General features: G+C 41.7%; 1 protein-coding gene across 1 annotated transcript; it reads left to right on the forward strand.

The window, feature by feature from the left end:
* Positions 1-8,043: 8,043 nt before the first annotated feature.
* On the forward strand, positions 8,044-8,493 carry LOC130861147 (60S ribosomal protein L31-like). The gene has a single exon (XM_057749736.1). It carries the CDS (start codon positions 8,061-8,063, stop codon positions 8,433-8,435), a length of 375 nt encoding a protein of 124 aa, XP_057605719.1. The 5' UTR covers positions 8,044-8,060; the 3' UTR covers positions 8,436-8,493.
* Positions 8,494-13,914: the final 5,421 nt, after the last annotated feature.

Below are 13,914 nucleotides of genomic sequence, written 5' to 3' on the forward strand. Positions count from 1 at the left end.
GGCTTCGGCGGGACTCAGCAAGAGGCTCCTGGTGCCGGAGCGAGCCTCGGGCCTGCGGGGGAACAGAGAGAGCGCGCCGGGGAACGCGGGGAACGCCCAGATTGCCGCAGATCTTGGCCTCCGCAGACCTTCCTCAATGCCCCGCCTCCCCCCTCCAGGTGGGTCCAAAGGCGAATGGAAACTGGCCCCAAACTCCGCGCCCCTGCGATCCCCTCGAGGGGAGAGAAGAAGCCCTGCAGGGGGAGGAGCCATTCTTTTTGTTGGCAGGCAACGTCCATTCTTTTGATCCTGGACAAAGTCTGCGTTTGGATGCGGGGGGTGGGGGGAGGCAACTGAAAATGCCCCTGCATGTTCCCTAAAGAACTCTACTTACCAGCCTCTTTCCAGGAATTGCCGAAGCCAAATGCATTTAACTACAGCTTTTTCTTCCCTGTTGATGGCCCTGCTGCCAGATTCTGACTAATTTCTAACTGGTCACACTTGGGAAGCATTTCTGGTCCTGGCTGCTCTGTGATAACGTTAGTTTCTTATTCACATACAACATCAAAACTGATGGGATTGGGTTCTTTTGTCTTCCTTTACCTGAACAAGTCTCCAAATTTCTGTAATTGTCAGTTTCTTCTGTAACTGGGGTTTTTCCCTAGCTCACTAGAATGTTGTAGGGCAACATTAATTAGATTAATTAGATTAATTAATTAGATTAATTAGATTAACCACTGAAAGTGCCTTGCACCTTAACTGATGGTAGTTTCTCAACAAATATCATCCTCCCTAACCTCCCCCTCCTATTACGTTTACCCCAGCATTTCTTTTTCAAAGTGATTAAAAGGTTTACAAGGCAGTCCTTGTAAATAGGATGCCAGCATCCATTCATTTTCTCATGGAGGAAAACTTTAGCAATTCATGACTGGATTCCTCCTATCCAGCCAAAAGCAGTTTTGTAGCCAGAGCAAAGGTGCCTACTGGATGGAAAATGAAGAGGATAGTATATCTCTGGTTATGAAACCAAGCAGGACCCTATGGGGTTCCCGGATACAAATCCTTTCCATGTCACTGTTTCTTGTTTGTAAGAAATTGGCTTCGTTCAGCCTCCTAGACCTCCCCTGAGTTCCAAAGGGCAGGTTCAAATGATTGCTAATCAGGTAAGGGAGGGAATACAGAAACAAGGAAGGAACAGTCAAGAAACAGTAGTGCAGTCTTGGGGCAGGGTTCTGGTTCCAGGAACATACATAGCAACACCTTTGAGTTCTTCTGAAGAGCTAACCCCTCACCCCCCACTCCCCCGTGATCCAGGTGGAGGATGGCAACTTCAGGATGAGCACAAGATTCCTGGAGCATCACCCTGTTACCTTACCACCAACCAATCAAAGAATAAAGCCACATACCCTACAGCCCTCACTCCAAATTTTACCTATAAAAACATCTCCCCCCCAAAAAAATCTCCCCCCAAACAATTGGAGAGTTCGGTGTTTTTGAGCATGAGTCGTCTGTTCTCCTTGCTTGGCCCTGAAATAAACCTTTCTCTGCTCCAAACTTCTGATATTTTGGTTTATTTGGCCTCACTGTGTATTGGGCACACAAACTTTGTTCGATAACAGTTATACCCCCAATCTTCACTGCATTGTCTGAGGCCCTGGTAATCTTAGTTAAGGCAATTTTCTTTGCTCCTAACAAGGTGACAGAAGAGTCTAATTTCTTTTTCTTGCACTGTAATTGTTGATACATGTATTTGATGTTTTTTCCCTCAGGATTTTTATAGAAGTAATGGAGAAGAAATATAGGTTTCTGATAACTTTCAGGCCATACTACTGAACTGGGTAACACAGTCAGAACTCTAATTGAAGAACTGATGGCTTCCTAAAACTGCTAACAAAAGATCAAGATCAAGAAACATCGATTACATTAATGATTGAATGAGCTGATGAATATTATCATTTTTATGACTTTTTGTTTGAAACATTACTGGTTTTTTAATCTTACATTTTCAGATATGAGGAAAACTTTCCTAATGACATCCAGCAATTTGGTAAATTATACCTTTGTAAGCAGAATGGAAACATTTATCTTTGTTCTCCCTACCTGATCCCTCCAGAATTTGGACACTCTTAGTGAGTATTCTTATTTTCATGGCAATATAGTTATTTACATAAAGTCACTAATAATCTGATCTCCTTGTAATAGGACACAATTGGATAAGAGGGTGGCTGTTGGGGAGCTGCAAGTTGAAGCGAAGGCAGAGACTGGGGCAGAGGGGGTTGGTGAGGTTGTGTATAAGAGAGGTCGAGAAGAGGGTCGTCTACAAGGTCTGATGGAGGGGGTGGCGGAGTGGGTTGGGGGAATAGAGCAGAGACAGAGAAACACATAAGGCAAGAGTCCCTTAGGTCTGGATTTTGACTAAGGGCCATGAAGGCTTGAATATAAGGAATCTCTGAGTCCTTCCTTTGCTTTCAGCAAAAGAGATAAAATTGGAGAATTGTGTTATAATTTAACGTGCCATTAAGAGGCCATCATTCTTGGGTCCTTTAGTTTATTTTGGAGCCAAATATCGTTGAAAAATAAGGCAAGCCTTTTCTTTTTGAGATTTTCATGGTCAAATTTCTTCCAGTTTTTGAAGATACAATTGAGGGGTAAGTCTAAGGGAGGCTCCCAAGACATACCATAACCCATTTTTAGCCTATATGCCATAAAATGAACGTACCGAGAGTCACCAGCTACAGAAAGGCGTCCCTTTTTGTCCCAGTGACCTCTGCATGTGACTAGGCACAAAAAGGTCCAACTGTCTCAACAGCACGTCCAGCAGCAAGAGGTGGCCCTTCAGCATATGAGCAAACTGTACTACTTAAAGCACCATGCAACTCGGGCAGGGAAAGAAAGAAAAGAGGTTCTTGGGAACAACTGAGAGACTCACCATTTGGCTATCCTCTGAAGCATGTAAAGGCACTCTCAAGATGGTTCAGAGGCTATACCTCGTGTTCCTTGTGACAACCCAGACCAAAGGGAGAGAGCGAAAGTGACAGAAAGGAGAAAGCTGAGGAATCTGCCTTGTAATCCTGCTGGGAAGGCAGTGGCCAAGGGAAGGGGGCTCAGTGCTTTGCTTGTATCAATGTGTGCCTCATGCTGCATGGAAGTGGTCTTGCTGGGGGCAGATGCTCTAACAGCCTGGTCTGTTCTGTGACCCCCTTATTCTTTCACAGGAGTCTTCAAGCGGCAGGCCCCCTAATGGCTTTTAAATGCCTGACCCATGCCTGCACAGTGTCAATTGGCCTAGTCCTCAGTCAGAAGGAAGACAGAGGGACCCTCACCCATTCTCGGCAGCAGTTACTGGGGCAAAGTGAGCTGTGGGGCCTTCAGAACACAACAGGGTGTGGCCTGGCCAGAGTTTCTTCATTGCTTTCACGGCCACCTGCCTGTTCACAGAGGGTCCCAAGGAATGAAGAGAGGAGGTGGGGGAAGAGATCCCCCCAGGAGATATCCCCGTATGGGCCACCAAAATGTCGTGGTCCAATCGCGGGTTGGAAAAGAATTTCCAGACACGAAGTAATGTAGGAGAGAGCAAGTTTACTGAGAACAAAGAACAGAAAGGTGCTGGGAAAGCATCAGGCTGACTTCCTGGCAGATCAGGGAGAGCTGACCCTGTTCACGGGCTTGCAGCCAACTTTTATAACCCCAAGACAAGGAAAATTCCTGCTAGGAAAAATGGCACTAATCTATTGGTCAGTGTGCCACAAGGCAACAGGTGTTGTCAGGTGATAGGCTAGGGTCCTATATGGTGAATCCCTTCCCTAATATGGGGTCAGGTTATCCACTAGGCCAAGTCATGAGTCATAGATTGCTATGGGGGTCAAGATAACTCCAGAATTTCATTGCTATGAGGGTCAGATTAACTCCGGAATTTTGTCTTGTGACTTTGGTATAGGGCTCCACAGTTTACATTACGAAGGCTTTGACTAGAATGCAATATTTGAGAACATGCATTCAATCAGATATGACCAGATAGCTTTAAGGAACTAAGATTGATTTTATAGAGCTATGAAGCCCCATAGAAAATCAGACTGGTACCTTGCTTACTTACAGGGTTCCCAGCAGCCTTACTTGGTGAGTAAGGATGGTCACTTCCTGACAGATGCAAGAATCTCAGGATATTTTGGGAACCTCAACAAGAGAGAAATTCACTCAAATCTATAGGTATTACATGCAAATCTGATGGCAAATCCTTGGCCTGGCTTTCTGGCTTTGAGAGATATTAAAAACTCAGTCTGGGACTTCCCTGGCAGTTCAGTAGTTAAGACTCCATGCTTCCACTGCAGGGAGCACAGGTTTGATCCCTGGTTGGGGAACTAAGATCCAGTATGCCATGCTGTGTGGCTAAAAAAAAAGCCTATGTTCTCAATTGCTATTCTTGCTGGACTTATGTGGATAATCAGGCCAATTTTAATGAAACTAAACTTATTTTGCAACCAAGTTAGTTTAATTTGGCTTTCTTTGGTAGAAATGAGGATGATTTTAAAGAGAAAAAATTGTGTTTCAGCAGAAACTGTAATACATAGTTATGAATATTAGATTTGAGTTCTATTAATCATCTTTTTGAGGTTTTGTTCTCCCACCTAAAAACTGGACTTCATCCTGAATTCTTCTAGTCTCCTTAAATATTTGACAACTCTTCAAACTAATGTTTCCAATTTTTCTCCCCCTTTTGACTTGGAATCATTTAGAACTAAAGCTGCCCTTTCCCTGAACCCCTGCAAACTAAAGCTGAACAACTTGATATAAACTTAAAAGAGACTGACATAGTAGCCCATGCTTAGACAATCTCTGTGCTTGTTGCTTTGTAAGCTACTCAGAAAGTTTACATGTGTACCTGATGACATCATCAGAGACATTTCAAACTACAAAAGATGCTACGACCTTAAGATCTAGAAATCTTCTCTACTGGCAACTCTCAGGACTCAGACACTGGGTTTACAATTTGCTCCAACCATTAACCTTTGTTTTTCTTTTGTCTCCATAGAAATGCATCCTATTAAACACCTGATTGCTTGCACCCTATATGTCTAGCTTTGAGAGCCCACTTGTGATACCATGCAGAGTCCTGTGGGGCTCTTGGGCACAAAGACTTTGTGTCCCCTATTTCTTTGATTATAGGAAATAGCCTTCATTCAGCCTCCATGACCTTCCCTGAGTTCCAGTGGGCAGATTCAAGCAGTTGTTAATTTGTGAAGGTGGGAGATCTGTGAGACCTGGGAGAAACAGTCAAGAGCAGCCTTGGGGCAAGGCCCTGTTTCCCCATCAACAATACTTACAACAATATCTTTGAGGTGTTTTGCAGATGTTGAAACCTCCTCCAGGTGGGAGAATTTATTGATTAATGGTGGTATGCTGCCCACAAGCATGTCGACCCCAGACTAGTTGGACTTGAAGGTTGATGTTACCTTCTTACTGACCTCACTAGCAACCCATTAGAAGAATGCAAGACTGTTACTGCCTTGATCATTATTGCTTACCCCTGACCTTGAGCCCCAACTGTAAGACCTCTCTCTATTCCCCAGAGAGGGGGGCACAGTTCTTGAGGTGCTAGCCTACTGTGTCCCCCTTTTGCCTAGAAAAGTAATAAAGCTATTCCTTTCAACTTCTCCAAATTTCTGTCTCCATATTTCTATTCAGCATCGGTGAACAGAGGCTGGGTTTTTTTGGTAACAAATTTTGGGGGCTCGTCTGAGATCTGGTTCATTGGCAGGGCCCCTCAGCTTGATCTGAAGCTCAGAGGTTTCTCTCCATGCCAGCCTCCTTTGGGAGAGCAGGAGGTTGGAGGACTTCTCCAAGGCCAGATTGGCAGGGATCCCTTGGCGATTGCAGGGCCATGCCCTGATCATACCCAGACTGCCACCTCGGTAGTCAGAACTCTGAGATGGAGGTGGAGAATGGTCTCCCTAGCTGCTGCTAAGGCCACCTTTGCCTTGAGGATACCCCCTCTTCTTTTATCCACACTGGCCCAGACTTCCTGTTCTGAGCAAGCAATTTGGCGAAACAGAAAAGTAGTGTTTGAGATGTCACGACATCTCTGCCAGCATTTTATAAGTCCCCCGGCGTGCAGGCTGAAATTGCTAGACTTGGTCCATTTGGGGACCCCTGGTTCCCGGTTGAGGACTTTCTGTTATGAGGATCCCATTTGTAAGGCGCCACTTGGACTAAGGTCACTGGCTTAGCAGGACTTGGAAGCCAGTTTGAGCCTTGGGCTGTTTGTTTTTGTGTGTGTGGCTTCCATTTGGCTGGCGAGGATTCTGGTTTTGTTTTCTGTTTTGTGTGCATGGCTGTATAATTCATCTCAACATGGGGAGCACTTCTTCAATTTCGTCTGATAGCCCCCTGGGAAAATTTTGGAAGATTGATCAACCTATAACTATGAATCTTTGACTAAGAAGAATGAGATTCTAGTGTAATTGTGTTTGGCCAATGCATATTCTTAAAAGTGAGGAGAGGTGGCCTTTGTATGGTGGTCTAAGTTATTATACTATTCATCAGCTATAATAGTTTTGTCACAGGAATGGAAAGGATGGGAATTCTCTCCACTCCATCTGGGTGAGCCAACTCTGGGCTCACTCCCCTGGGGGAACTGAGTCACTCTGGGCCCCCTAAGAGCCAACTCTGGGTTTGTTCTGTTTCAAGAACTGAGCCAATCTATTTGGAAGCCTTTGTCTGGGAATGGAAGTGGAATTTTTAAACTATACCTCCTCTGATATTCTGTCTGTGTGGGCTGTAGCTTATCTGTTGGTGTTTTTGTGTATATTGTTTTGAGGTAAGTCACCCAGGCTTGTGCAGAATGGGAAAATTCTACCCGACTATTGCGAGCCACTTTGACTCCTTAGTCTGAGAGTAAAAATGAAATCTCTGGGCTACACCTTGTCTGATATTTTGTTTGTGGGACCATATTTGTTGTCTGTATGTATGTGTGTCAGTACCTATATTGACCGGTTGAGATGTCTTTGGGAAATAACAGGGCTCACACGTAACAACACCAGGGAGTTCTTCCCTATCGCAACAGGCTTTGCCTGTGGCAGAACGTTGGTTGGGATTTTTCCTTTTAGATTAGCCTTGTTATGGGTGATCAAAGCTCTGTTCCATCTTGTAGCACCCTGCCCCACCCCCAGGGTATTTTTACAAAACTGGGAGATCTTTAACTAGGCTCCCGTGAAAAAGGAATTCGTATTTTTCTTCCCTTTGCCCAGGTCCTCAGGAATACTTATCTAGATATCTTCTTGGAGAAAAAAAAAAAAAAAAAAAGAAGGTGGGGAAGGGAAGAAAGCCTTTTTTAAACTCAAGCTGAAAAACTGAGATTTTGGTTCTGTCTTTATGTAAAAGTTAACTTGTAAATGAACTACATTTAATTGACTTAAAAGGAAGCACTTACAAATTAAATCTAAACGTCTAAAAACAAATTGGCCAAGAGAAATTTTAGGACCACATGATCTGAGAAATATTCAGTGCTGAATTGACATCTGCTATTGAAGATGGCTTAAGCTTGTTGGTTTGATTAATAGAGACATGTTTTCAGAGTTATCAATGTTAAGTAATGCAAGTAAGATAAAAGCTTTTGGGTAAACACTTTAGGAATAATTGTTTTAGGAATGTGTGTTTAAGAGTAATTTCTTCAGCTACTTGGTAGCTTAAAATTTTTTTAAAAACATATTTATTATTTATTTATTTATTTGTTTATTTTTGGCTGCATTGGGTCTTTGTTGCTGCACACAGGCTTTCTTTAGTTGTGATGAGTGGAGGCTACTCTTCATTGCGGTGCACAGGTTTCTCAATGTGGTGGCTTCTCTTGTTTTGGAGCATGGGCTCTAGGTTCGTGGGCTTAGTAGTTGTGGCTCATGGCCTCTAGAGTGCAGGCTCAGTAGTTGTGGTGCACTGGCTTAGTTGCTCCATGGCATGTGGGATCGTCCCTGACCAGGGCTTGAACCTGTGTCCCCTGCGTTGGCAGGTGGATTCTTAACCACTGTACCACCAGGGAAGTCCAATAGCTTAAAAATTTAGAGTTAGCTTTCCAACCCCGGCCCAGCAGGATGGCTCCCGCAAAGAAGGGTGGCGAGAAGAAGGGCCGGTCCGCCATCAACAAGGTGGTAACCAGAGAATACACCATCAACATTCACAAGCGCATCCACGGAGTAGGTTTCAAGAAGCGTGCCCCTCGGGCACTCAAAGAAATCCGGAAATTTGCCATGAAGGAGATAGGAACTCCAGATGTGCGCATTGACACCAGGCTCAACAAAGCTGTCTGGGCCAAAGGAATAAGGAATGTCCCATACCGTATACGTGTGCGGTTGTCCAGAAAACGTAATGAAGATGAAGATTCACCAAACAAGCTCTATACGTTGGTTACCTATGTACCTGTCACCACTTTCAAAAATCTGCAGACAGTTAATGTGGATGAGAACTAACTGCTGACTGTCCAATAAACTTATAGAACGGCAAAAAAAAAAAAAAAAAAAAAAAAAATTTAGAGTTAAATTAAAAGACAGAAGTTTATTGAATAGCTAGGTCATTCACAAGTAAAATAAGATACTGAAACATTTATTGCTGAATGTTGGCTTCCTTTTACAGAGAAACTAAAGGTTTAGAACTATTAATAAATATGTTTGGTGTCACCCTGAGGTATTTTTTATAAGAAAGCACATTTTTCAAAAAATTATTATTTGGATTTATGTTTACCAGTCTACAGAGGGCTGATATAAAGGATAGTTCATGATTGCTTAAAGAAAGCAGGATGTGTGTTTTCAGTAAAGAAGGTATGAGGAATGGGACTGCATTTTATTACGGGAAAAGGAAGTAGGTCTGACTTACATGTGACTGTTTCTGAATGGGAAAATAAAGTGGTTACAGAAAATGATAACAAGTTTGTGGAAAATGGACCCTGAGAAAAGAGTTTTGCGCATGCTCAGGATAAACTAAGGTTAAAATAAATTTAACTGAGTAAATGAATTTTATTTTTTTTTATTTTTTAAAGCTGGTATATTTTATTCATTTATTTATATTATTTATTTATTAATTTATGGCTGCATTTGGTCTTTGTTGTTGCACACGCTTTCTCTAGTTGCAGCAAGCAGGGGCTTCTCTGTTGTGGTACACAGGTTTCTCACTGCGGTGGCTTCTCTTGTTGCAGAGCACAGGCTCTAGGCACATGGGCTTCAGTAGTTGTGGTGCTTGGGCTCAGCAATTGTGGCTTGTGGGCTCTAGAGAGCAGGCTAAGTAGTTGTGGTAAATGGGCTTAGTTGCTCTGTGGCACATAGGATCTTCCCGGATCAGGGCTTGAACCCGTGTCCCCTGCATTGGCAGGTGGATTCTTAACCACTGTGCCACCAGGGAAGTCCAGTAGCTTAAAAATTTACAGTTCAGTTAAATGACAGAAGTTTATTGAATAGCTAGGTCATTCACAAGTAAAATAAGATACTGAAACAATTACTGAACATTGGCTTCCTTTTACAGAGAAATGAAAGGTTTAGAATTATTCATAAATATGTTTGGTACCACACTGAGATTTTTTTTTAAGAAAGCACATTTTTCAAGAAATTATTATTTGGATTTATGTTTACCAACCTACAGAGGGCTGATATAAAGGACAGTTCATGATTGCTTAAAGAAAGCAGGATGTGTATTTTCAGTAAAGAAAGTATGAGGAATGGGACTACATTTTATTAAGGAAAAGGAAGTTGGTCTGACTTACAGGAGGCTGTTGTTGTATGGAAAAGTAAAGTGGTTACAGAAAGTGATAAAAAGGTTTGTGGAAAGTGGACCCTGAGAAAAGATCTTTGTGCATGCTCAGGATTGACTTACGTTAAAATAAATTTAATTGAGTAAATGAATTTTATAAGTAAGTAGGTACAAAACTTGAATTTGGCTTTTCTCTGTCTTAAGAGGACAAGATTTCTTGGAATGTTGAACTGCCTTTGATAAGATTTTTTTTTTGACAAAACTTCCTAAATCAAATTCTTTTTTTAATTAATTTATTAATTTACTTATTTATTGGTTGTGTTAGGTCTTAGTTGCTATGTGCAGGCTTTCTCTAGTTGTGGCAAGTGGAGGCTACTCTTCGTTGCAGTGTGTGGGCTTCTCAGTGCAGTGGCTTCTCTTGTTGTGGAGCACAGGCTCTAGATGCATGGGCTTTATTAGTTGTGGCACACAGGCTCAGTAGTTATGGTGCATGGGCTTAGTTGCTCTGCAGCATGTGAGATCTTCCCGGACCAGGTATTGAACTTGAGTCCCTTGCATTGGCAGGCAGATTCTTAACCACTGCACCACCAGGGAAGTCCCTAAATCAAATTCTAATGAAGTCCTTTTGACCTCTAGCTAACTTTGTGATGCTTCAAAGGGCCCCTAAAACATCCCAAAGAGAAATATTAAACTAATTAGGTTCATTTGGTATGTTAAATTACATGGGAAGTATTGTCAAATGAGTAATAAATCTTAGGTTATTTTGTATGGTAAATGTTACTAATATAGATATTCTAGTAATTATATGGAATTCCTAAGAATCTAGTATCTCTTAGTAAAATGTTATCAGTCATAATTCTAGTTATGTTGCACGTCACAATAACTAAGTTTCTTTTGTCAATCCCATTGTGATTAAATGTTTAACTGTGACTTTCTAAGTCTTTCTGTGATTTATAGACAGTTATTGTTTTATTCTGATAAATCTCAGCTTATACTGGGGAACCAGGTAAAGAAACAAAATTCCTAAGGGAAGACCTGATGGCTTCATTAAAAGTTAACAGGAGGATTGGTTACAAAATGAACTGGTGAATATGGTTATAATTCTATGAGTTTTGTCTGATATGTTACTAGGTTTTGATCTGTGTTTTCCAGATACAGGGAAGCACTTCCCCTCAGTTGGTTATGATTTACAATAATTTGGTAAATTATAGCTCTGTCAGTAAAATTGAGATATTTTTCTTTTCCCTCTGCCTGTTCCCTTCAAAAATTGGAGACTCTTGGATGAGTTCTGAGCAACCTTACCAGGTGAATGAGAAAGACTGCTTCCTGGTATGTGTAGGGGTCTTGATATTTTGGGGAGCTCTAGAAGAGAAACCCACCTAGGTAAAATCTGCTGGCAGGCCTTTGATATGGCTTTATTGGCCTTGAGAGGCCTTTTGGAAATTTAGCCTGAGACTCCTTCTGAGGAATTGTACCAGAGTCAATGTGGAAGAACCTATATGGTCAATGGACCACTTATTTTAGAAACAAATTAGTCTTGGCTGTACTTGATGAAAATGGGGAAAACTTAAAAAAAAAATTTTGTTTCACTGAATATTAAATTCTAGTTTTGTCAGTTAAGGTCTGTGTTTACCAAGACCCACTTCCCAGATAATTCCTTGCTGTTATGTTATATTGTCAGAAAATTGAATTAAATTATCAGAAGAACACTCTAAGTTTGTTTCTGAAGCCTAACTTTGTCATCAGTCTTTAGATAAAGATCAGATGCTTCATGATCTACAACCAGGAGATTAACACCAGGCTATGGTCATTTAAATTTAAAGGATCCCTTACACTGGGGACAATTAAGTCATACTAAGGACTAATACTGCTAGCTATGTTATCTTATTTTGCCTGTTTTCCAAAACTGTTATTTCTTGCATTACCAAAAGTGTGACTGAGCCTCTGATAAAATGATGATATATAGTTCCATATGAGATCAATGATTGTAATAGTGTAACTCTAGATATGAAAAGAAACAACAAGAGGGAATATTTTCCTGGACCATAAGAGACTATAGTAAGGCAGGTGTCCAGAGAATTTTGCTGCAAGAAAGGCCTAGTCCAGTAATAGCCCACTGAGTGGCCTATCAGAGAAATCTTCACCAGACATGGGAATGAGCATTCCTAGCACCATGGGGCAAAATGGTCATGAAAGGCCTCCCAAACCATGGTCAAATTTATGACCCTGAAGGGGCCCTGCCAACTGAAAATTGGCACTTGTCATCTGCCTCTGCAAGGATTAAGTCAATGGCCACTGTGGCCACTGACCTTCAACACCCTCTAAAAGGAGTTCAGGGTGGAGATCAGGAATGAGGCACTCTGTGTTCTAGGGAAAAAAAAAAACCAAAGAAACAAACTGGCAGAACAGGCCGTCAGATAGATATTTTCAGAAGAAGTTTTTATAAGCCCAAATTCTTGCATTTTGCCATATCTAGAAAAGCAGTTTAATCATTGACATCTGCTTTAACATTGAGAAAGGAAATGTATTTGAAAGTCAAGATGGAATAACTGTGGTAAAACTAGGTGACCATTGTGGATGTGACTTCAGATGCATTATAAAATTGTTGTTTCATTCCTGTACTGTTGCAAACTTGAACTTTCTGGGCTATCGCAGACTCCACAAGGACTTAAAAATTCCCACACCCTCTTCAATGAGATTTTGGCTAAAGATTTGAGAGGATTACACCTGGAAAAAGGTTGAATAGAGGTCTTTCCAGCCGGAACAGAAAAAACATTGGAAGTAACAACAACAACAACAACAACAACAACAACAAACCATTCTTAAGGACATTATTAAGAAAATTCTTACTGAGCTAGGCAAAAAAACTCATCTAAAATGGGACAAGGTCTTGCCAATTGCTATGTTCAACAGATTGGACAATTGTTAACCTCTATGAATGAGTCTGTGTTCTACAGGTGCCCCCCTCGCCTGGAAACTCCTTTATATCCCTTCAAAATGAAAGACTGGGTGTGAAAAAGAACAATGACCAGAGCAGCAGCTTGGATAAAAGTGGAAAGGATCCTATGATGTTCTTGGTACTTAGGCATCTCTAAAATTGGATGGAGTAAAAACATGGGTACATCACACCAGAGTAAGATTACCAGAGACTGACAGCCAAGTCTGCCTACAGCCAGTGAGCAGACTCCCGAGAAGCACACATCTTACCCTTTGGGAAACTTTAAGTATTTGCTATGACAAGCAGAATGAAAGTTCTGTTTTCTTATCCTTTCTCATACGTTTTACCTATAGATTCATGTGCTGATTCTTTCAATAATTCTAACTGCTAGAAATGTGGTCAGCTTCCTATTTCCGGGTCTTCAGGATTGCCTTGATGGCTTTTCTCTTTACAGGGAATGTTTTGGAAACAACAGCAAACCAATAGTCAGTCTCTCTGAAGTGCCTGTTTCAGACTGCGTTTCAGACCTATTTCTCCCAAATTCCTAAGGAAATGGGGATCTATTCTGTCTACTAATGTTCTAGTTGTCACTCCTTTTACCTCTAACTGGGTCTGTTGCACCAAAATGGTGGAACAAAGGATTGAAATCTTAATTATATAAGATTCAGATCCAGAACTTGAAACTCAAATATTCCTAATTTGGTATCTATTCCCCCAAATTTAGGCAGCACTATGCCCCATTTCAGCAAAAAGTAGTTAGAGCAGTCATCGCCCCGTTCCCTGAAAGACTTGGGGAAAGATAAAACCAAAATGGGGACTAAAACTAAGTCCCCCTAAAACCAAGTTCCTGTGCCAAGTTTATGACCATCTCTATCCAAAACAATTGTTCCCTTTTCTTGTCCAACACCTGTTCTTCTCAAGATCGAGAAGTATCAAAGAAAAGGGGGGATTGATACTGAGCAGGGCCCTGTGGGGCTCCTGGGCACAAAGACTTCCTGTGTCCCCTATTTCTTTGATCATTCAGCCTCCATGACCTTCCCTGAGTTCCAATGGGCAGATTCAAGCAGTTGTTAATTTGTGAAGGGAGAGGATGCCCAAGACCAGGAAGAAACAGTCAAGAGCAGCCTTGGGGCAGGTCCTGTTTCCCCATCAACAATACACACAACAATATCTTTGAGGTGTTTTGCAGATGTTGAAACCTCCTCCAGGTGGGAGAAGTTATTGATTAATGATGGTGTGCTGCCCACAAGCATGTAGACCCCAGACCAGTT

The sequence above is a fragment of the Hippopotamus amphibius genome, chromosome 9, assembly GCF_030028045.1.
Source record: "Hippopotamus amphibius kiboko isolate mHipAmp2 chromosome 9, mHipAmp2.hap2, whole genome shotgun sequence".
In the NCBI taxonomy this organism is placed as follows: Eukaryota; Metazoa; Chordata; class Mammalia; order Artiodactyla; family Hippopotamidae; genus Hippopotamus; species Hippopotamus amphibius.

Excerpts from the sequence above, each read along its gene's own strand:
- LOC130861147 (XM_057749736.1), top strand. The coding sequence starts at position 8,061 with ATGGCTCCCGCAAAGAAGGGTGGCGAGAAGAAGGGCCGGTCCGCCATC.